General features: G+C 43.2%; 1 protein-coding gene across 2 annotated transcripts in view; it reads left to right on the top strand.

Moving 5' to 3' along the window:
- The window catches only part of LOC118716536 (histone-arginine methyltransferase CARM1-like), a 223,018-nt gene that overhangs the window by 93,310 nt on the left and 105,179 nt on the right, over positions 1–24,529 (top strand). For both annotated transcript variants that reach the window (XM_036433930.2, XM_036433931.2), the window contains exon 2: positions 4,866–4,991. In XM_036433930.2, coding sequence (XP_036289823.1) covers positions 4,866–4,991 — 126 coding nt within the window. The remainder of the gene's footprint in view (positions 1–4,865; positions 4,992–24,529) is intronic.

Genomic DNA, 24,529 nt, shown 5'->3' with positions numbered 1-24,529 from the left:
CATTTACCTCATTAGTACCTGATTTTAGCCATATTAAAATTAGTACCTGATATTAGCCATAAAAAAATAAAAAATAAAGAAAATGGTCTCCACGCCATCCCTGTTTTTCTCAGTGTAGTAGTATTTCCTGGTCTTGGATTTATATATGCTCCTTAATTTTTTAGTGTATTCCTTCATTTTTCTAACATAAATTCTTTAAGTTTAAAAAGACATATTTCTAGATTAATATGATAATTTCCTCTAAAATAGCTGCACTTTCTTCTTGATCCCATTCACTAACAGGAATCACTTAGAATGTTTTTCTTTTTTATGTACTCACATGGTCAAGGTCAGGATAGGAAATCAACCCAAGAATTTTTTACAGACAAAAACGTAAGAAAACATTCATTTTCATGAGTGATTTAAAAACTGAAAATGAACATAATAATTATATTTATTATATTGGATGCAGTAATTTCTAAGTAAATATTTTAAAATGAGTGAAGTACCAGCTTATATCTGGTAAATAAAAAAGTGTTAAGTGTAATATCCACTAAGAATGAGAATGTGATAGAGTATGTTAGTGATGGTAGTGTGTCTTTTGTTTGATTGCTTTTTTTTTTTTTTTACCCAATGAATAGCTTTCTTGTCTTTTCTGACTATAAAAATAAGTAGTCACTTAGAAAATTCAAACAAGGCAGAAAAATAAAAATGACCCCAAATCTCTCTATCCAGAGGAGACACCTGATGACATTTTGGTGTCTGTCTTTTTAAACAACTTTCTGCAAAGATAAACCCAATATTAAATTGCTACTATAACATTACCCATGCTGTTCTGCAACCTGAACACAGATGTATCATGTTTAATTTAATCAACCACGTAAATGATGGACTCTTAGCTTTAAGATACACATCCTTAAAAATACATCCATCCACACTTGATAAAATACATCCTGGAAGAAACTGCCATGAGTAGATCGTCTAGCAGAGAGTACATAGATTTTAAATTTTAAACTGTATGGCCAAAATACATTTCAGGAACATAAAAATTTACATTCTCAGTAATGGCACTCATTGATTTCTCACAGCCTTTCCAATGCTTGGTACGGTCAACATATATTTCTTTTAAATTTTGCTGTTGACATTTCCCAGCTGTCAATTGCCTACTCACCCCTCTTACTAACTCTTAATAGGGATGTTTATCTCTTCTTATATTTCAGAGCTAATTGTATATTGGGGGTATTAAGTCATTGTTGTGTATGTTGAAAGCATATGCCTAGCTTATCTATCAGTGCTTTTCAACTTTGTTTCAAGTTTTAAAAAGTTTTTTGCCACAGGTATATTTTAAAATCTGAAGTAGTTCCCAGTACTTTCTGGATATAATGGCATATTTAAAAAGACATCCCCCCCCCCCCACCATATTTAAAAAGAGAATAGGGAGAGGATAAAGAAAAGAGGATGTATGGCTAAGCATTTTGCAATTTATGAAAGTAGGAAAAAACAGCAACCCAAAGTATACCCTAATTAAATCACAAATGAACAACAACAAAAGAAAAAAAATCAAGAGTCTATTTGGTTAAAGAAGATTGAGTAGTACATTTTTAAACTTATCTATTCTGGAGTGGGATCAATACATGGAGAAATGATTTAACAAATTCAGAACATATGAAGTATTAGGTACTGTGCTAGGCTTTGATGCAGGGAGGAAAACAAACAAAAAAAAGAGAGAGAATGGATCCCAAAATAAAGTGAAATTGCCCCGCTCACAAAGAGTGCACAGACTGTGATACTCACGTTTGCACAAGGAGCTGAGGAAGACTAGGATCTCCTCCTCTCTTCATCCTGTCTCATCCTACTTCAGAACCATCAGAAACACAAGTGAGAAATGCTAAAAATCCCATTTTTTTTTGAAAAAAAAATGTTTTTTGTGATTTTAAGAAAACATATTGTTTCAGGGAGCCCCAAACGCCCTTCTTCTGCATCTGTGTTCACGGCTGCCTCCCTGCGAGGAGTCGTCAATGCCTTGGAGACACGGACTGGGCTATGATAACAACCTGAATTCATGTGTTATGCCAAGAAAATGTTTCCAAAACATCTGCACTATTTAAACCAGCCAAGATGGTTCATGAAAAATATCTGTGAGTGCCTCCATCAGGAGATACTCATTCATATGAAGTAGTGGTTAAAAATATTTGAAAACATTTAATCATCTTAACTCTGTGTGTTTTTAGAATGTGTGTGCACGAGTGTTCATATGCTCATGTGTAACACTGGAATTTTATAAACAACTAGAGGCCCGGTGCATGAAATTTGTGCACTCAGGGCAGGGTGGGGGGTCATGTCCCTCAGCTCGGCCTGGGCCCTCTTGCAGTCTAGAAGTCCTCAGAGGATGTCTGACTGCTATGGACATCCTTAGCACTCCCGCCACTGTGCTAGCAGGCTGTGAGCCTAGCTCAGGGCTTCTGGCTGAGCAACACTCCCCCTGTGGGAACACACTGACCACAAGGGGGCAGCTCCTGCATTAAGTGTCTGCCCCCTGGTGGTCAGTTTATATCATAATGACCAGTTGTTCTGCTGTTTGGTCAATTTGCATATTAGCCTTTTATTATAGAGGATTATGTTTTTAATTATAATTCAATTTAATACACATACTATAATTGATTTTGTAAAGGGGAATGGAAGACATTAAAGATAAGAGCTTTTATATATACATATATATATATATATGCTAATATGTGTCTGACTGGTCGCTATGACATGCCCTGACCACCAGGGGGCAGACACTCAACACAGGAGCTGCAGAGCTGCAGTGACTTGGCAGCAGCAGTTGTCCGGTGATGCACCCCGAAAGCAGAGAGGAGCGAGCCCAATTCCTTATGGGGGCGCATGATTCCACCTTCTGCCGTGGGTTATGTTATTCCTGGGGAATTGTTGGCCCTGAATCTGGGTTACTGCACACTTGCATTTGCTTTCCACACCCTATACAACAGCAACCTTGCAAAGTGCCCTCTTGTACTCTGGGACACCTTGCGGGGTGTCTGAGAGCAGGCCAGGCCAAGAGACCCCACCTGGTGGAGGGAACCTACTCACTCCACAGAAGCCAGAAGGGACCATGGGAAATTGGCTCCCGAGTGTGTCCGGGCCTGTCTTGCTCAGGCCCACCCCACCAGCCATCTTCAAATTAATTTCCTTTCACTGTGCATGAATCCATGCACCAGGTCACTGGTTACTTTATAATTAGAGAAATATTAATACTCTCATTGTCTTAATAGCTTTTAGAAATTATTTACTTCAGTCTTAACAAAGCATTAATATTTTTATTTTGTGTGATGAAAAAATATGACTCCGTGTGTTTAGGTGATTAAATCCCCTCAATATCTATAATAATAAAAGTGTAATATGCTGCTGAAACCGGTTTGGCTCAGCGGTAGAGCGTTGGTCTGCAGACTGAAAGGTCCCAGGTTCGATTCCGGTCAAGGACATGTACATTGGTTGCGGGCACATCCCCAGTAGGGGGTGTGCAGGAGGCAAGTGGTCGATGTTTCTCTCTCATCGACATTTCTAGCTCTCTATCCCTCTCCCTTCCTCTCTGTGGAAAATCAATAAAGTATATATATATATATATTAAAAAGTGTAATATGCTCCTTGGAGCAGATGTCTTTCCAGACGTCCTCTGGACAAAGCTGGGGCTGCGAGGGAAACCTGGATCCCAGGTGCCTGCTGGCGGCCAGAGGGAAGCCGGTGCCGGCAGCTGGGGGAAGGAAGGCCTACTCTTGCATGAATTTCATGCATCGGGCCTCTAGTCAAAGATAAAACAGAGTCATTGCTTTTCCCACCATATTACAGCTGCCCCAATGCTGACAGCATTCGTGAGTTAGTTCCCAATTATCTATGCATGAATCTCATGAGACCCCAGCCACTTACCACGGGCCCTTCTTGGGAAGCTTTCTATCACACTTGCCTGGGCACAATGTGGTAGGAGCAACATGGGCTTTGGAGTCAACTTCAACCCTGGGCTTGAATTCCAGCTTAGCTACATATTAGCAGTGCATATTTGGACTTAAACTCTGCCTGGTCTTCACCTAGGAACATTGTCGGTGATGATACTGACAATGGAAGTTTTTTGTGGTATCTTTGGCACATAGTAGGTGCGCAATCACCCACAGTGACATTACCTGGTCTCTCCTGGGATGGCATCAAGAGCTACAAAATGGCCCTGGCCAGCATGTGTCAGTGGTTAAAATGTCATCCTGTGCACTGGAGCGTCACAGGTTCGATACTCGGTCAAGGGCAAGTACCTGCATTGCAGGTTCCATTTGCAGGTTCCATCTCCAGCCCTGGTGAGGGAGGCTACTAATGGATATGTCTCTCTCACATAGATGTTTCTCTCTCCTCTCCCTTTCTCCCCTCTCCTCTTCCCCACCCCCTTCTCCACTCCCCACCAAAACAAACAAACAAACAAATAAAAATACAAAAAAAACCATCCTCACTTGTGGGATGAGGATTGAGAGAGAGAGAGAGAGAGAGAGAGAGAGAGAGAGAGAGAGAGAGAGAGAGAGAGAGAGAGAGAGAGTGAGTTATATGATGATTTTGGGAATACAGGGTTATGGGTAATGGAGACCTGGACATAAAGGCAGGAGCCAGTCAGAGACTGTTTTAAGCAGTGTTAAACACCTAGGAAGAATTGGTATTCGGCCATTTAGTCATTTCTTTAACTCTGATTCTCATATTCCCATATGTCCCAGGAGAAATTGTATTAAGAGAAAAGAAACGAGGTGCCTTGAGAACATGAGAAAATGTAGGAAAGCGTTTAGGCATTGATGAGCCTTTTTACAATGCTCAAAATGGATTTTCCTAATCCTCTTTTTTTCTCCCACTCTTTATAGCTGACGGCGTCTGTGTCTTTAAATGCCTGCTCAACAGAGACACCGAGTGCTGCCGTGTGGGGAAGGAGTCCGTCTTGATCACTCTGGGGTACAACAGCGCTCTGCTGAAGTTCGAGTCCTTTGCTGGTAAGTTTCGTGCTTGTCACAGCCCCCTGTCTTTTCTGAAAACGAAGCTCCCAATCGGTTGGCTTTTTGCTGTTACTGATTGGTTGGCTTTCAGCAGACTGTTTCCTGATGTGAGTTGTCCTAGATTAAGACAATGACATAAAACTGGTTCTGGGGCTTACCTGATACCCAGGCTGGAGCACAATCAGCCTTTGCCCAGACCACGAGAACGTTTTTACTCTCCAGCCTTTGGTTCCTCCTTCATCCAGAGCCGATTTTCCTCGAAGAGGAGGCTGTTTGCAGAAATGTGATTTCCCGTGTCCGTGCCAATCAGAATGATTTCATGCTGTTTTTTTGTCTTTGAATCATTTGTGGAACATTTTTAGTTTCTGGACAACAAATGTCAAGCAATAGAAAGGTAAACTAGAGTGTAACCAGAGCTATTTTAAGAAAGGGCTCAAAGGCAGGCACCCTGGGAGATGTCCAGCCCAGTGAAGGTAATTAGGGTTAACAAGGCCACGGGCCTGCCTTGAACTGTCTGTCGTCGTTTCTTTAACTTAGATATAAAGTGCTCTGTTTCATGGTGTTAACCCACACAATACAAACTATTATCCATGGTACAGATTCTCCTCTGGGTCGTTAAAATATCCAAAGTTGTTTCATATTATGGTAACTTCTTCAACGGGAAAGAAGTTCACCTGGTTTGTAGTTTCTGAACTGACTCAGAGCCAGCTAGGGAGAGGAAGCTGTTTTATCATACACCTCTTCATCTGTTCATCATCCCTGGTGAGACACATTCCATTTTCAGAAAGAAATCGCCAGTGAGAGAACAGGGAGCGACGATGCAGTAGGAAGACTGAACGGAAAACCTTTCTTTTCATGTGTTCACACTTGGGACACTTAATGTTCAAGGAAGTCATGCTGCTCAGCTCCGCATAGAAAGCCTATTTCAGCAGTGTCCATGTTTCAGGCACAGGGTAACTGTTCAGAGTCGGTATGTAAGAGTCTAAACAGGGTTAAGAATTTTATTTTTTAGGGGCTCTCAAACTGAACTGCCTTCACTGTCTGGACAAAAACCTTTCTTTGAGTCTTAATTTACATTGCAGTGAAATAGAAATGTTGAGATTCCCATAGACAAAGTCCAAAGATATTGGACTCCATTTTACTGCGCTGCGTCCAGCTCTCTAATTAAATATCCTGCATAGTCGTGAGGCCCAGAACCAACTCAGTATTGGGGGCCTATTGGTCCTACACAGAGGCCTCTGTAAGTAATATTCGATGCCTTCACTGACAGGGGGAGGGTGAATGGACCCTTTTCATTACATTCCTTGATACAGAGATTTTGGACTTACGAATTTCAGGTTCAGTGTGCTTTTTGGCCTAACTTAGAATACAGATGACTTAAGGTTCTGCTTAATGTGTTTATATCAAGCAAAAAAAACAAGAAGGGAACTTTTCAATAGAGAGCTCACAGGTGAGACTCATTCCGATACCATGAATTCATTATTGGTTCAATGTATAACCTATGTTTCAGAAACGAGCCCAGAGACCTTGGCTTACCTTGCTTTAGGACACTGGCTGTCACTGATTAGTCTCCTTCATTCTGTAAGAAGGAAAAATAATTGATACCAAGAATTTCAGGCTCTGCTTGAGAATTTCCCCAAGGGTACCTTATACCACCTTCCTGTTCTGCAGTTTGTGTGTTTCTCGACTTGGCTAGGATTGAATCACAGCACCATATGGATTCCAAGTACAGATGTTTGCAAATTAATGATCCTCCTTAGTTTAATTTAATAATAGTTTTTAAAAGCAACTAATGTCCTTGGGGAGTTGGTTGCTTGTCTGATTTTCCTGGCCAAGCAGCTGGTCCCTCATTCTGGATCTGTCAAGGCAGGTTGTGGTGCAAAGGACCAGAGCCCACAGCTGCGGGCTGGTCGTGTGGCAACTGAGGAACGAGCCGGCTGTGACTCGGTGGGTCCCAGAGGGCCCAGATCCCAGGTGGCAGGGGGATCCTGTCATTCGTCAGCGTGGGCGCTGACAGAAAGCTGTGTAGTGGTGTCACTGTACATCAGACACAATTGCTACATTCTTGAGATGTGCTCTGCTTTTCTGGAGTGAGATGAGGTGGCATTTGAAATGTGAGGCTGCGATTTTATATTTAGAAGCGAATAGCTGCCAACTTTCTAGAGATTGGGTAAGAAAGAAAAACCAACTTTTTTGGGAAGTTGACCAGTATTGGTAATTAGGCACCACTAGGAAAGGAATGATCAAATACCCAAATAGACCTATAAGGGATATATCTTTCCTTCCTCCTCTCCTTCTTCAGAATTGTCACTCCGTGCTCTCCAAGCCTGATTTGGTCATATGTCAAATAATCTCCAGTATTCTCAGAGACCACTGTGAAATCTGGCACATTAAGTCTCACTGTACTTTAAAAGCAGTGGGAATATTTAATAATGACAGATGTCAACAGAGAAAAAAGTTTTCATTAAATGGACTTAATATCTACGACAAACTGACTATGAATGTGCTAGAATATGTGCAGGGTTTCCTTCCTGTTTGTTCATTCGTTCATTCATTCATTCATTCATTCAACCAACAAATATTTATGGAGAGCCTACGATGTGCTAACGATACAGCTCTGAGTAATAGAAGTCCTTACAAATATGTAGCTAACGTTTTATGAGGACACAGACAATAAATGAACACAATGGTAGACGGTGAAAATAAACCAGGGAAGGAGACGGAGAATGACTGGAGAATAAGTGTGTCTACTCCTCATTGGTGCTTTCTGAGGGAAAGCCTCACTGGTTAGCTGCCATTGTAGTATTGTAGTATGAGCTGGAGTGGATGAGGGAAAGAGCAGAGCCCTGTGTGTGTCAGGTTCAGGATGGTCCAGACCGAGGAACAGAACTACAAAGACCCTAAGGCAGGTTGTACTTTGAAGAATGGCACTGAGAGCAGAGGGCCCAGATGGGATGAGGGAGAACAATGAGAACTGGAGGCCAGATCACAGGAGACGTTGGAGACCATGGTGAGCATCTTGGTTTTCCTCTGAGGAGGACTGAAAGCCTCTGAGGGCCTGCAGCAGAGACCCAGCATTGTCTGAGTCTAACTTAGTTTTATATGCTTTGTGAAGGTAGGCATTTATACCTTCTCTCATAATTCTCACAGCAGAATTATTGTTGTTGTTTATTCCCTTTCTTAAGCAAAGCCATTAAGGCTCACAGGTTAGAAGGAGATTGCCCACGTGAAACAAAGAAAATGTAAGGCCCGTGTTCTTTCAACAGCTTCCAAACCTCCCCTTCACTCTTCCCTGGTTGACATTTCATCTAGAAAATTCATATTTTGATTTGGGTAACACAGCCGTAGAAAGCCAACTTTTATCAGCATTTCACTAATGGAGAAAAAGAAACAAAGGTACTGGTGGTCCTTATTCTGGGAGTTTATGAATCAAGAGAAATTTCTTTATCCTTTTTTATTTTGAAAAAAAAATTCCAACTTAGAAGTTTCATAGCACTGAGAATTTCTGGATATCCATTAAACAGATTCAATAATTTCTAATAATTTGTCACACTTGATTTATCTATGAGTATATGGCATGTACATATGTAAATACATACTATCATTTTATTTCTGAAACCGTGTAAGAGTAATTTGCAATGTCATACTCCTTTACTCCTTAGTACTTCACAGTTATACCCCTTCTTATATAATAATAGCCTAATATGCTAAGTGTCCAATCATCCAGTTGTCCATTCAACCCAATAAAGCATAATATGCTAATAATATGCTAAGACCGCTCAACCACTCGCTATGATGTGCACTGACCACCAGGGGGCAGGCAGTTGACCAGTCAACCAGTTGCTATGATGAGCACTGACCACTAGGGAGCAGACGCTCCAACTGGTAGGTTAGCTTGCTGCCGGGATCCAGCCTATCAGGACTGAGTGAGATGGGCTGGACATCCCTGGAGCCCTCCTGCAGCCCCTCCCTGGCCCCGATTGTGCACCAGTGCACAGGTTCTTTGGCCTGTCCTCTGTCCTCTCACAACCCAGGACCCCTCAGGGGATTGTGGAGAACCGATTTCTTCCCGATCCTGCAGGCCAGGCCAAGGAGTCCACGGGTGCACAAATTTGTGCACTGGGCCTCTAGTGAACAAGAATATTGTCTTATGTAACCACAGTAGAATTAACAATCTCAGGAATTTGGCATCACTATATTTATATTTACTATACAGTTCATAGTCCAGTTTCATAAGTTATCCCAATAATGTCTTTTATAGCACTTTTCTCTCTCTAGTACTACATCTGGCCTATGATCATGTATTGTACTTAGCTGTCATGACTCTTCGGTCTCTTTAATTTGGTTGAGTTCCTCACCCCTTTTTCTTTCTTTCGTGACATTAAGATATTTGGAGAAGAGGGATCAGTTTTTTTTTTTATATAATATTCTCAAGTTGGGGTTTTTCTAATATTTCCTTGTGAAAAAATTCAGGTTATGCATCCCCAGTCAGAAAACTCCCCATATGACATCATGTCCTTCTCAGAATATCACCTCAGCAAGCACTACCTACTCCTTGTTAGTAGTATGAGTTTTGATCACCTGGTTAAGGCATTTTCTATTTTCTCCACTATACAGTTACTGTGCTTTCCCTGATAGATGTAAATAGTAAGGAGTCTAGGTTAAGGCACTCTGGTATCATGCAAATATCCTGTTCCTCATCAAATAGCCCAAATTTAGTATAAATTTATTACCCATTGCTTTGGATGTGAAGTTGATTATTTTTTTTTATATGTTAACTTTGTATCCTGCAATAATCTTGCCAAGTCACTTAATTCTTATAGGGTTGTGTTTGTTTGTTTGTTGTTTTTTAATAGATTCCCTAGGATTTCCTACATAAATGATTGCATCATCTGTGATTAGAGACAGTTTTATATTTCCCTTCCCCTAGCTATATCTGTTGACTGTTTTTTGCTTGTTGCACCAGCTAGGCCTCCTGGTACAATGTTGCAGAGAAGAAGTTTGAGCAGGCCTTCTTACCTTGTTCATGATCTCCTGGAAAAGCATTCAGTTTTCATTATTAGTTGTAGGGTTTTTGTTGTGGATGTTTTTTATCAGATTGAGTCAAGTCCATTATATTTCTAACTTGCTCATAGTTTCTATCTTGAATTGTATTTTAATGCAAGATAGAAGCGCTATCTGAACCTATGAAGATGATTGCATTATTTATGTTTAGTCTATTAATAAGATTAATTAAATTGAATTTTGAATGTTGAAACAACCTTGAATTTCTGGTTTGCTAGAATTTTATAAATATTTTTATGTCTATGCTCCTTAGGTATTGCTTTGTAGTTTTCTTAATGTCTTTGTCTGATTTGGGTATCAGAGTAATATTGGTCTTATAAAATAGGAGCATTTCCCCTAACCTTCTCTTTTGATGAGCTCTTTGTAAAGAATTTGGCATCATTTCTTCTTTAAACGTTTGTTAAAATTAACTACCAAATTCAGATGGATTGTGATTTTTTTTTTATGTGTGAGAAGGTTTTAACTACAAAGTCAGTTTATGTAATACACATAAATCTGTTTAATGTATCTTCTGTTTATTGAATGAGCTTTAATTGTCTTTCATGGAATTTATCTATTTCACTTAGGTTGTCAATTAATTGCTATTAAATCATTCATAATATTTTTTTATGTCAGTATGATTTGTAATAATGTTCTTTCTCTCATTTCTTATATAGATAATATATGTTTTCATTAATTTACTTAGAAGCTTATCAATTTTATTGATCCTTTTAATGAAACAGCTTTTTGGCTCATCATTTTTCTCCATTTTCTGTCTTATTGATTCTTGCTTTTATCTTTATTTTCTTCTCATTATTTTGATTCTCTGATTACTATTTTCTCTAACTTTTTAAAAATATGTATTTTTGCTGATTTCAGAGAGAAGGTCGAGGGAGAGATAGAAACATTAATGATGAAAGGAAATCATGAATTGGCTGCCTCCTGCACTCCCCCTATTGGGGATCATGCCTGTTGGCCAGGCATGTGCCAGACCAGAAATCGAACCATGACTTCCTAGTTCACAGGTTGACACTCAGCCTCTGAACCACACCAGTCATGCTTTTATTTAACTTTTTAAGGAAGAAGTTTAAATCATTAATTTGAGTCCTTTCTTTTTCTAATAAATGCTATACAGTTCTTTCTGTATACTCTTCTAGCTACATCCCATAAATTTGGTATATTGTGTTTTCCTTGCTCTATAGTTCATAATAATTTGTATTGTTGTTTGTTCTTTAGCCTATGTTTTTTTTGATCCATGAATTATTTAGAATTATATTGTTTAATTTTGAAACATTTGGAGATATTCCAGATCACTTTCTGTATTTTTATTGAACTCTTCTAGTGATGTGAATGAAAATGTGTTTTGTATAATATCAGTGGTTTTCAAATTTGTTGGAGTTTGTTTTATGACTCACAATATGGTATATCTTGGTGAATGTTCCATATGAACTTGAAAAGAATATGTTTTCTGTTATTATTGTGTGAGCTGTTCTCTCAGTAACAGCTAAGTCAAGTTGATTGATCTTTAATGATTCTTGGTCTACTTGTTTATATTTTTTTAAATCAAATTACTGACTATAACTGGATTTTGTCTGCTGTAGTTGTTTATGACCCTTTGCGATATGAAAGTTGATATTCTATTGAGTATATGTGAGGTTATGTTTCAGATAATGACTCGAGGAAGCGAACAGGAAAGATCCAAGTTTCTAGTAGCTGTTTTTCCATTTTTTTTCTTTTATGAGGAAAACTCATACTTGAGTGAAACCCAGCTGGAGCATGCCTGCTCCCTGCCTCCCTGCTCTCAGCATTTAATACAGTAACTGTGTTTTCTGGTTCCTATTTCCTGCTGACTAGTCTATCTGCATACTACTGAAATACTTACAGGATCAAACCTGCAACCTTTTGGCATATGGGAGGATGCTCCAACCAACTGAGGTACCCTGTCAGGGCACACCCTATTCTTCTTTTAAATGCTTTCAAATGCTTTATCTTGCTGGGGCATGTCAAAGGGACTTATATAATAGGTTAATATAAAGGAAAGTATTTAAACATTTTAAAAATATTTAAATTTATTCATAAAAATTATTGATGCACTGTGTTGGTGATGATGTGGGGAAATAGGTAGCCATTATTATACATCCCTGTGGAGAGTAAATTGTAACAGTCTATAGAGGGCCCTATGTCTGAAACTAATATCATTTTATAAACTGCACCAGTAGGTTGCTGGTTTGATTTCCAGTCAGGGCACAGAAGGAGGCATGCAGGAGGTAATCGATTGATGTTTCTCTCTCACATTGATTTATCTCTCTAAAATAAAATAAAAATGTGTTTTTAAAAAATATACATTTCGGTTTCTGATTACTCCATCAGTATATCATTTCATTGAAACCTCAACAAATTGGATATTGTAGGTTTTACTAATTCAGTTGTTCTAAAAAAGTGGTACATCATCATTTCAGTTTGCATCTCATTGCTTTCTGTGGTTGTGAAATTAAGGGGGGGGGTGTTGTTAGCACCCCAGAATTTGATCTTGGGATGCAGGGTGACATCATGTCTCTGCCTTTGTGAGACCATCTACTCTGGCAGTGGCCGTCTTCATGGCTGCTCATGGATAGTCATTCTGCTTTCTCTTCTAGTCACATGATAGGATTCTACTTCCCTACTCCATTGACGTTAGGTGTGGATATAAGACTTGCTCTGGGCAATGCCGAAACCAGTTTGGCTCAGTGGTAGAGCATCGGTCTGTGGACTGAAAGGTCCCAGGTTTGATTCTGGTCAGGGGCATGTACGTTGGTTAAGGGCACATCCCCGGTACGGGGTGTGCAAGAGGCAGCTGGTCGATGTTTCTTCTCATCGATGTTTCTAGCTCTCTATCTCTCTCCCTTCCTCTCTGTAAAAAATCAATAAAATATATATATTTTTTCTAAAAAAAATAAAAACTTGCTCTGGGCAATGAGTGTGAGTGAGAATGATGTCATTCCAGCCTGAAGGCTTCCCAAGCCTGGGACTCACCATGTTTCTTGCAGCCACAATCCTGGGCACCTTCTAGCTGGGGTCCTTTGGTGAGGATAACAGGAAGCAAAGCCCTACGCTGAGCCATGGTGAACATGCAGCATAAATGAGAAGCAGATGTTGTCCTAAGCTACTGAGGCCTGGTGATTGCACATCAGGAAGCATAACCTGCTGTCCCCTCTGATTCAGCCGGTGTGGCCCGTCTGCCTTTCTGCATTTCTGGGCCTTCACGCCAGCGGCCAGGGCCACTTCAGCACCCAGAACACCCAGCAGACCTGACAGTCAAGTGCACTTCCAAACAAGAAAGGAGGGTGGAGGTACTTATGCATAATTCGTTCAATTCCAAGCAACAAAGTGAGTGACAGCACTGTGCCATCTGCCAGCTCAAATTATTTTTGTCATCTCAGATTAAAAATTGTTCTAATATTCATCTGGGAAATGACTTCATGCGGATTGGCTTCGGGCAACTTCTTAAAAATTGCTCTTCCTTCACACCAGGCTCATAAAAGTTAATAAAAATAAAGCTAACACTTATTGATCATTCATTATGCTTCAGGGACCGTGCCAACAGGATCTCCTTTATTTTTCCTTGCAACGTGATGAGGCTGGTGCCGTAATCACCTTTGGGTATAGATGAAGAAACTGAGGCTCAGCGTGAATGTCCCTTGCCCAGGCCATTCACTGTTTAACAGCAGCCCGAGGATGTGAACCAGGTTCCGTGCACAGCCACTTACACAATGGGGGCCACATTGTTTCATCCAAGACTTTCTCAAGGTCCCAGACTGGGTACATTATGGTTCTGCCAGGCCCTCGTCCTTGACTACCGTCATCTTTCCCTCTCACCTGCTTTTGCCATTCTGAGATCCAAGAGTTTATCTTGTGTATGACTTTGTCCAACCAAAGCTTAGCCAACAGGCGCTGCACAGGCTCGAGACACAAAAATCAACGAGCCACAGTGTTTCCCTCCAGGAGCTTATACTCTAGAGCAGTGCCCACGCAGAGAAATGCATTGTGAGCCACAAAGCAAGCCACACATGGTAATTTAAAAATATATATAAATATGTGTATACATGTTATAGTTAAAAATACATAAAACATAAAATTCACCATCTTCACCAGTTTTTAAGTGAACAGTTTGGTGGTATTAAGTACGTTCATATTATTGTGCAACCATCACCAGTACCCATCTCCAGAACTCATTCCACATATGGAATTTTAAGTTGACTAAGTAAACACATTTTTAAAGCCCAAATAAACAGATTAAATTCATTTTAATAATATAGTTTTAGCTCAATAAATCCAAAATGTTATAATTTAAACATGAAATACTTATAGGAAGTATTAATAAGCTATTTTGCATTTTTTTTTTTTTACTATAATTTGAAACATCTAAATGTGGACTAGCCACATGTCAAGGACTCCATTGCCTTGTGTGGCTAGTGGCTAGTGGGATTGCACAGAGCAGGTCTCTAGGGAAAGATAAAGGCTTGGACTGATTATCTCAAGGTAGTACGGAGAGTGATGGGATGAAATGTCCATGGGACACTGTGGGAGCACAGCCAAGGGACACTTAGCTCAACGTGGAGTCCTTGGGAGGCTTCCAGAAGAAGATACCTGGTTGGGCAAAGAGGAGTGAAAAGGACTAGACCCAAGGTACTGAGGCAGGCCATCCAGGGAACTGCCAGCACTTCTCTGTGGTGAAACGAAGCACAAGCGAGTGGGGAGTGGGAGGAGATGTGGCTTCTCAGGCACAAGGGGGCCCGATCAAGAAGGGCCTTGGATGGCAGCCAAAGAGTGTGGATTGTGTTTGCACGGCCCTCTGCAGCTTTACAACGTCCATTTAAATACATTTGATTATTTGGAAACAACAGCATCTGCCCTCAAGCATTTGTGCCCAAGACTACTAATTGCCTCCTCACTCTAGTCGCTCCTTCTTCCATATTATAAGAAGCCCTATATTATTAGGGGTAGCAAAAAGTGTAGCTAAAATGTGCACCTCCCAGCCAGTTTTGGAAATAAAGATGACAGCTGAAGTTGTTGGGTAGGATTTCTTGGAAATCGTCGTAACAACAGCGGATTCAGATAAGAAGCATGCCATTCGGCCGTTGCCTCTTTTAGCTTCTTGCTGCCTGGAATGTAGACATGATCGCTGGAGCTGCTGCAGTCACTTGCTGACTATGAGGTCCCTGTGTGTGCTCTAAGCACATCACAGGAGACGGACACATGGCTCCTCTGTCCGTACAGCTGAGGACCTGCTGCACCAGCCCTGCTCTGTCTAACTCAGGACTTGTTTTGTGTGAGGAAAAATAATCACTCTCACTTAAGTCACCATTTTGTGTCGTCTTTTATTATATGCAAACAAACCTAATTTTGGGTCATCTAGGATACATAACCCATAAATTAACTCTTTCAGTTCATTCTGCAGAGGAGTTTTCGAAGGGTCTGAAAAACTAAGTGATCATGCAGGAAGTGGTGTCAGAGGGGAAACTCAGGCCTGGGGACGCTGGCCCCCAAGGCCTGAGCTTTACTGACTGCATCCTTTTGTTTTTCAAAGATGTGGGTACTGCTACCTCCCCCTTCCTGCCGCCGCACCGCACATTTGCAGGGTAGCTGTCGTACAGGTTACAGTTAGTGGCAGTATGGAATATCTGTGTGGGATATCCAGTAAGAACTTTGTCCCAGCCTCTACCTGGACTTCGGTGTCCTTTGCCTCAGCCATTGGCAGAAGACCCATAAAACACAGGGGCGAGCGGTGGCCATCTCCTTCCCTCGGCCTTGCCTTTAGGGCTCCCTCTGGCTGCTTCCACCCGGTTTTCCTGGCTGCGCAACCAGGCCCTCCTCAGCTGCAGGCACAGGATTGTACAGGCATCCGGCTCGCCCCCTCCCTTCCTGCTGTGTGCCTCCTGGCTATGTCACTGCTCAATTAGCATCCCCGGCACAGGGTGGTGATGCTCAAATCTGTCAATTCTGCAACTTGTTGGCATCTCTTCAGAGAGCCCAGCAGGAGGGGAGGTTGCTGACTCAAGGCTAAATGGGATTTTCATATCATCTGCAGAGCTCAGTCATCCGCAAGATCCTCATTACTTGCAAGTGGGCCAGATCGATCCATGGTTTATGGAGCATCCCCCTTGACCTTCAGAGCTACCACCAGCAGTGCCGCCTCCGCCAGCATTTGGGCCTGAGCCCAGTGCCTTGTGCCCGCCCCCCTGGTTCCAGGTGTGGCCAGGTGGTAGCCAGGGCCTTCAGGCCGAGGTGCTTTCAAGCCAACCTGACACTCATCACTCCGCACTTTCTCTGGTTTGTGTGCCAGTTTGCCTTCACAGCTGGGCAGTGAAGTGTGTCTGCTTCTCAGCTGTGTACCTAGAGGTGGGTGAGCAAACTTTTCCCGTAAGGGGCCAGCTAGTAAATGTTTTAGGCTTCGTGAGCCATATACGGCCTTGTCGTGACTACTCAACTCTGCCATTATGGCATGCAAGCAGCAGGGACAATGTATTAAAAAAAAAAATGAGTGTGGCTGCACGCCAATAAAACTTAATTTTTGGATACTGACATTTGAATTTCATATAATTTTTGTTTGTTGTAAAATAGTATCCTTGCTTTGATTTTTTTAAAGAACTGTGTGTGAATATAAAAACTATTCTTAGCTTGTAAGCTGTACAAAAAAAAAAAAAAAAAAAAAAAAGAAAAAACAAAAAGGCAAAAAAAAAAAAACAGGTCAAAGGCTGGATTTGGCCCATGGGGGCTGGTTTGCCAACCTCTGGTCCAGAGGCAGATTTACATGGTAGTGAAAAACAGGAGGTGGAGTGTTGTTATTATTATTATTTTTTTTGGTATAGATCCTGCTGCTGTCACCAGTCAAGTGTGTAACCCAACAACAGCTATTTCATCTTTCTAAGGCTCCGTTTCCTCCTTGTGAAATGGAGATCACTCCAGGACACACTGCAGAGGACTTCCTGTTGACTGAATGAGAATGGTTGTGATGTACACCCACACCCTTGCATGTCCACGATGGGCCCAGTGCTGCGAGAGCCACCAATGAACCAGACACGGTTGCCCTCTCCAGGGGCATGGAGGCTGGCAGGGAGCTGGCTGTGTGCCCTCGTCACTGCCACACACTGGGCACCGTGGTCATGGCTGTAAGAGAGGCACAGCAGGGACAGCCTGTCGTCTTGATGTTTGCAGTGCAGCTTCTGGGTTTTGAAATGCTCAGGGTGTTCGCTGAAAGGAAGAGCAGCCCCCCTGGGGCCCCTCCCGAGGCCAATCCATGTACCTCTGTGAGCCTCTGCCACCCACCATGGCTCTGGGGTTTGGAAGTCTAGCATCCCCACCAGCCTTGGAGCAACTCTGCTCACAGTCCTCAGCAGCCACAGCGGGAGAACTCCCGCTGTCCATCGCTGCAGTGTAACCCAGCTGAGCTATGGCCAATATCACCTGGTCATTGGTGAGTTTCTATGAAATGGAAGTCATAAGTGGTTAGGGGCGATCAAGAAGGCAGGCAGGCAAGCAGTTGGGAGCTAGGAGTCCTGGATTGTGAGAGGAATGTCCGACTGCCCGTGTAGACCCAATCCCGATGGGCAGTTTGACATCCCTCAAGGGATCCCAGATTGGAGAGGATGCAGGCTGGGCTGAGAGAGCACCCCCCCCACCCCAACCCTGTGCATGAATTTCGTGCACCGGGCCTCTAGTTCACATGTGTCAAACACAAGGCCTGCGGGCCAAATCCGTCCCGCCAGGCCTTGCAATGTGGCCCGCACCGCGCTGTCATCACTGCACTCCGCTGCGTTTCCATCACAATGACTGTTTATGACTGTTCAGTAAACCATTCGGCCCGCGATTTAGGCTGGATTTTAGATTTTGGCCCCTTCTCTGATTGAGTTCGACACCCCTACTCTAGTTTGTCAATAAGTCGTTTGCAAGCAAGGTCAGATATATGGTAGTTGATGCTTTTTGTGTGTGTGTCTGCATTATTTTAACTTCCACTTAAAAACCCACCTTACCTTTCCTGCTTGTAAGATTACTTGGTCTGCCTAATCTGGCCACTCACTAGGATCTTAACTGGGCTTATCACCCGGGGGTCCATCTAGGCTATATTCCTTCATTGTGGAATTCCTTTAACTCGGCGCTTCAAGGCAGAGGGTAATAAGACAACTCATTGTGCATAACCAGAACCTCCATATGGTTTTACTGGCACCTGGTATTCTAAACTGCTTTCTTTTATATAGTGTAAGAAGCAGACACACTCCTGAGACTATAATAACAAATAGTGATATTCAGCAGATCTCACCTCCAGAAAGAAATGGTAAACTCCTTAGCAACCGTCAGTCATGATCCTTTCCAGTGTGTTCCCTGTAGTCTTTCTGGATCTACATCATGCGTGCACCCTGTGTGTCCCATGTTGCTTGAGCCAGCGCGGTTCCACGCCAAGTTGACCTCTCACACCCTTGAGCCAGGGCTTCCATACTAGTTGCAGAGCTTTCTCTGTGTCCTGGGCTGCACTTACTCACGTGGGAGCTTTTTAACACGGCGATCTTCCCATTCTTCCTTTTTGCAAACCCTTTAGGGAGGACCCTTTTCTTCCAGCACACTTGAAACACCCGCTGCCGCTGCCGGCTGCTTGGGAATTACTTCTCTCTCCGCTGCACTGTTACAGCTCCTTTCTGCGCTGTCCACTCTTTGATGTGCCTTCTGCTCTGACAGCGGGAAGGGCCTTTGAGGTTACTCTAGAATTTTGAAGTCTGAAAGGAACTTGTAAGTTGGGTGTGACGTGGGAAGCCTGCCTGTGCAGGGCCGCTGTGCAAGACAGCTCTAGACGCCGCTGCTGTCTTCATAGTCTATGTGGGCGTTTTGTGCCCGTGCACACCCTGCCTGGCAATGCTCAGCTGCCCTGGCCCAGGGGACAGGACTCACGGAGCTGTGATGTGTGCTCTGTCCGATGCTGCCTTTTCCCAGGGGAGTGGGGAGGATGTGAAGGAGGACGAGGAGGCTGACGAGAGAATAGCAGTACTTCTGTGGAGCTTCTTTTTGTGCTGGGCACACTTCTAAGCACTTTCCATATACGAACACTTAGTTATGAAATAGGGGTTTTTAAAATTATTCATTGTAGTAGACTGGCTCCGACAGCATTCTTGTCCCTGACCTGGACAATGCAGAACAGATCGGAGACAGACTCCCTTCCCTCATACAGGTGGCTGCCGAGTGCATTTTGATGGAACTGCTAAAAAAAAAAAAAAAAAAAAAAAAGCCACCGATGATATCCATGGCAGGACCACGGCAAAGAAAACTGCTAATGTTGCCATCAGACCCGCCTCAAAGACCCACAGACCGCCTGGGGCATCAGATGATACATCCAACTTCGCCTTTAACGTCCCATCACCAAGCGATGGCCTTTCTGTTCAGCTTTAATGTTTTCTCTGTGACCCTTGTCTCTGCCCCTTCGCACTGGAGAGCCGGGCCCCTTCCAGGCCTGCACAGAGACTCAGAAATCCCCCTCCTGGGAGCTTCGCCTCAGGCCCTCACCCTCCTCTTTCCCCGCTGCCTGTCCAGATTCCTCCTACCTCCAGCCCACCACTCGCCTGCCATAAGCACAGGCTCCCCTGTTGGAGTGGATTTGAATGCAGATAATCCTACATCATTTTATATGTAACAAGGCAGTGCTTTGTATGTTGTGCGTGTGTGTGTGTGTGTAGTCACATACTTCTAATTTTGTCTGCAACCCCCTCCACAGCCCCAGCCTGCGCTTAGCACACCACAGGCGATCAATAAATGCTTTTTAATAAGGAGCTGACTCACCGCCAGCACTCAGGCCCCCTTGGCGAGGGCCGTTCGACGCAGCCTTCCAAGAAAAGCTGGCTCTCCTGCCTTCCTGCCACAGTGCGAGGCCTTCGGAGAGAAAACTCAGAAGGGGCCATCCTACCTACCCCCCCGACACTGCGGAGGGAACAGATCTCCCCCGGAGAGGAGCCCTGGGGGCCACTTGGATAAAATCCACACCTACGTCTACTCATGTTCGTTTAGCGAAATAATTCCCAACCCGAGCTAACACTGAGTACTTACTATATTTTACACCCAGGAGTAAGCAAAAGCAGGTGTACAGTTATGCATATAGAAAAGGGCATGCAGGCTATGAGTATTACAATAGCTTTATTGACTCTGCTGTTCCATGTACTCACAAGTATAAGCCTACTTTTGCCCACCCCTGTGTGTGTGTGTGTGTGTGTGTATGTACGTATATGTATACCCACATCAACAACCACCTAGAATGATAGATAACTAATATTCAAAGAAACATCTCCAAAGGAGGAAATTCTGCACTTACACCCAGAGAACTCGTTGCTGTCACAATTTTGTAACATTTGCAATCAAGAACATTCCCCTGTCTAGCCCATCCTTCTGGCGGGAGTGAAGTCATCTCTCACGTTACATTATGTTACATGTTAATTTTATCTCTGCTCCTTCCCTTCCCAGCCACCCCCAGTTAGTACATAGACAGCATCTTCCAATGTAGAGCATGCCACTCAAGGATTCCCTGTGTTTTAGAATCTCCCCACCTTCTGGAATGCAGATACTGGCATGGGAATGTACGTCGGCCTTGCTAATTTGACTCGGAGGAAGCCATCTGCATCTCTTCTTCCTCTGTACAGTGGAGACCACCGTACCCCTTGGCAGCGGGGATGGAATGTAGTGATGCCATAAAAGTGAAAACATTGTCAAACGGAGCAGTCCCCTAAACGTGTGCTTGCTTTTTAACCGTGGCTGAGCTAGTAGCAGGAAGCGTCTCTCTGCTCTGCTCCTGGTTGCTCTTTTGTGTTTCTCTCCCCTCACGCTCTGTCCCCCAGCCTCCCCCTCCTCACGTCGCTTCCTGGGCAGCTGCTACTGCGAAGACATTGCAGCTCCCATCTGCTTTCAGCATATGGGACAAACACTGTTGCTTCCAAAGTTCTGGTATTTGCTGCTCGGAGCAGAGAGGGTTATTGTGTAGAAAGGGAGGCAGAAAATCGCAGAACGATTTAGCCGGTTTTTGTCAGGCCTGCCTATAGGCACGATGGAATTAATAAACCCATCTTTTTATTTATCACTCATCCACACCTGCATCTGCCAACATTTCCCACTGAGAACTTGAGTTTCCACACACCCTTATACGAGTTCAGGGAAAATATAGAAAGCACAGAAGGCTGGGGCCAAGAGGAAATTAAAGCACCTAATATTACTCCCGAGCCATGGTGTTGGCTCCGAGAACCCTGGCACCCACACAGGAGGAAACACTGTGGATTAATAAATTTCCCAGTGTCCCTGAAGGGACAGGGGCAAGTAAGCAGAATATGTCAGGCAGAAGCTTCTCTTGGCATTTAGCTCCAAAGAAACATTTTCAGGCGGGTTCCTAATAAGGTGTGCAGTACCCTTCATACCAGCGTCTCGGGGTTCTAAACACAACGCTCATTTCAGAGCTGGGTGCCTAAAGCTTCAGGTAAGGCACGCATGTGAAAAGAACTGCTGGCTGTAGTTATGAGAACATTGAATGATAACCAAGAGCCCTGGGTTTACTTCTCTTGACTTTGGGGCCATGTTATCCACCCTTTCAAAGGAGGAGGGTGCAGATGGATTCATTCAACTATTGCTGAATGCATCGGTTCCTGTAATGGAAGGAAATGGCTGGGTCGGTATGTTAGGGGGTGGTGACAAGGCAGTGCAGTGCAGGGGGCATGCGTCCTCAGGGGAATTGGTCCTCAGCTGTAGGTATCACACTTCTGAGTGTCGGGCCTAGATCATCTGTAATTACAGGGCAGTGACAGGGAGGTGGGTGGTCAAATGAAAGTTCACCTTCACAGCCGAAACCACACTGTCGGTCGGTCAGCAGAACCAGATCTCTATGAAAATAGGTTGCTTGGGAATGACAGTGACTAATTCACAGAATTTTACTTAACGGCTCTAGAATTTGAACTTGCCCTAATGAGAATAGGCAGATAAACGCATTGCCATGAAACCCAACAACTGCTCCGGTAAGCTTAACGTGACACAATTGATTTAAAAATAGCCTGATAAAGTGTGTCTGTCATGCTCCTTAGCGCTTATGATTACATGGTGCTTAGCAATGGAAGGGACATAATTGATACTTTAAGTTGCAGGCTTGCTCTCCACTAAGTTTTGTAATGGTTCGTAGGAGATATGGGAGCACAGACTCAACCTCCTACAGCGCCCAGGCAGGTCGTGAAAATGCATGAAGTGGGCAGCAAATACAAAAGAACGGTGGCAGCAGCCACTCTTCTGGTGCTGATGATCACCACAGAGAGATTCGGGCCCTGGGCTCTAACGCTGCGCAATATTCGCCAGAAATTCGCACTTCCTGCGAGCTGTTTCTGATTTTTAAGACCCATGATGGTCAAACCTTTAAATGCCTGTGGGCTGGATTTAGTCTCTGCTCAGTCATTGTGAGCCTACTGGACTGGCTATATACATGTGAAAGAGAAAACGCGAGAAGAACAACGAGGCTGAGCTACGAAGACACCTGTGCGTCCACGTACTTAGACAGTTACGGAATCGCATCACTGAGCAAACTGCAGTGGGTGCATTTTGATTTCTTAAGAATTAAGACAAGATCAATTTCTTGGAAGGCGGCGCGCTTATGTGGTTACTGCTGTTAAATCCATGTTTGAGTGGGAAGGGAACTAGTTCTTCAAAGTGTATTGCAAAACCAAAAGATGCTACTTGTCATCTGAACTGCTCTTCTTACATGACTTGAAATCTCAAGTCTGCCAGGTACAAAGTACAGTCTTTCTTTTGCCTTGCAAACAGGCACAGAATTTCTCTGCTGAGTTTATAAGTATGTTTGTCTTACTCGTTTTCAGTTCATATGTAAAGAGGAAAGCCCAGGCAGATTTCTATGTCTATTATGCTAAATTTCCGCTTGACAAAATGAAGTGTCCAAACATTATGTGTTGACAGTACAGGTTTGCTAGTTCAATTTTTAAAAAAATTAATGTTAGGTTGTATTCATGCTTACCCAAAGTTAGGGTGTGTTTTGGAAATGTAGGGAGAAGGGCATAGACAGCCATAGAAACGTTGATTTAAGCTGTTAAACTACATTAAAAAAATTCTGTCAATCTAATCAGATTGGAAATGTGCCACCTGCTTGTTGTTCACCTGTGCTGCTCTGCTTGCTGGGAGGCATGCAGGGTCCTTGGGAAGCCACAAGCACTAATTGAATAATGGCTTATGCTGCCACATAAACAAAGTAGTTCCTCTGTGAATATATGGTAAATGCTCCAGAAGGTGCGTTCTGGCTTCACTTAACGAACTGAGATACCGTTTGTCTTTCTGCAAGTCCGATGACCTTCAAGTGCCAGGCGGCTTTATGGGATTCAGTCTTGATCCAAAGTGATGCAAGCATTGGAGGGTCTTCACTCTAATCGTTTTAAAACAAAATTGTAGACATGAGCCCAATTGCAAATTGACTGGTTCACCTCTAGAGTAAAATATCCTGTAGAGCAAATAAATCAATAAGTAAATAACCACTTGAGTTAATACAACATAAAAGTTGTTAGTAAAACAGAAAATCAAACCAAATCAAAACCAAACACAAACCTCTCAGTAAACTGGCAGCGAGTCGGAGTTGGGAAGATAATGTAAAGAGAGGGAATTTCTGTTCAAGTCAAGGCTGTCTATACAAAATAGCTCAAGTTCAAAGGGGAAATTACTGACAGGAAACGCCTCATGGCATTTGAGGAGCAGAGAGTCCCAGAACCACTGTGGGGAGGCCTGTATCCCTTGCATAGTATCCTCCATCTGCATCTTTCTTTCTTTTTTTTTTTAATTCTTTTTATTGATATTTTACAGAGAGAAAGAGAGATGGATAGAGAGTGATAAACATCAGTGAGAGAGAAACATTGATCAGCTGCCTCCTGCATACACACACCCCCCCCCATTGGGGATGTTCCCGAAACCAATGTACATGCTCTTGACCAGAATCGAACCTGGGACCCCTCAGTCCACAGACCGAAGCTCTATCCACTGAGCCAAACCGATTTCGGCTGCATCTTTCTTTCTCATCTCTCTCTCTCTTCCTCTTGTATTTGACTTAGCATGCTGCCTCCCCCAAGACTGCATTTCTTTTATAGCTAGGATGACTCAATTATTTGTCATCCAAAGCAGGACTCTCTTGAGGGTGAAAGGGAACACGGTCAATAATTTCTCCAGGATAGCAGTCATAAATTGGGCAAAATAAGAAGTAGAGTCACACACATACCCTTTTTGAGCCCTAGAACTGGGCTCTGTTCATTACAGTGTCTGGGTTTCCTGGTTCAGGCTGTGCTACCCTTTGATCAGTGCTCATCCTTACGCACCTAGTGGATGGACTATGGGGTCCAATTGTATAAACAGAGTATCAGGAGCTGTGAGCAGGGCCAAATACACTTAGGGAGTGTGGACAGGAAAATGAAGCTGGTAATTGTGGCAGAGTCAGAGATTCAGCATGCTACAGAACCAGA

The sequence above is a fragment of the Pipistrellus kuhlii genome, unplaced genomic scaffold (genome assembly GCF_014108245.1).
Source record: "Pipistrellus kuhlii isolate mPipKuh1 unplaced genomic scaffold, mPipKuh1.p scaffold_m20_p_12, whole genome shotgun sequence".
Classification (NCBI taxonomy): Eukaryota; Metazoa; Chordata; class Mammalia; order Chiroptera; family Vespertilionidae; genus Pipistrellus; species Pipistrellus kuhlii.
This window is presented reverse-complemented; position numbering and strand designations above follow the sequence as displayed.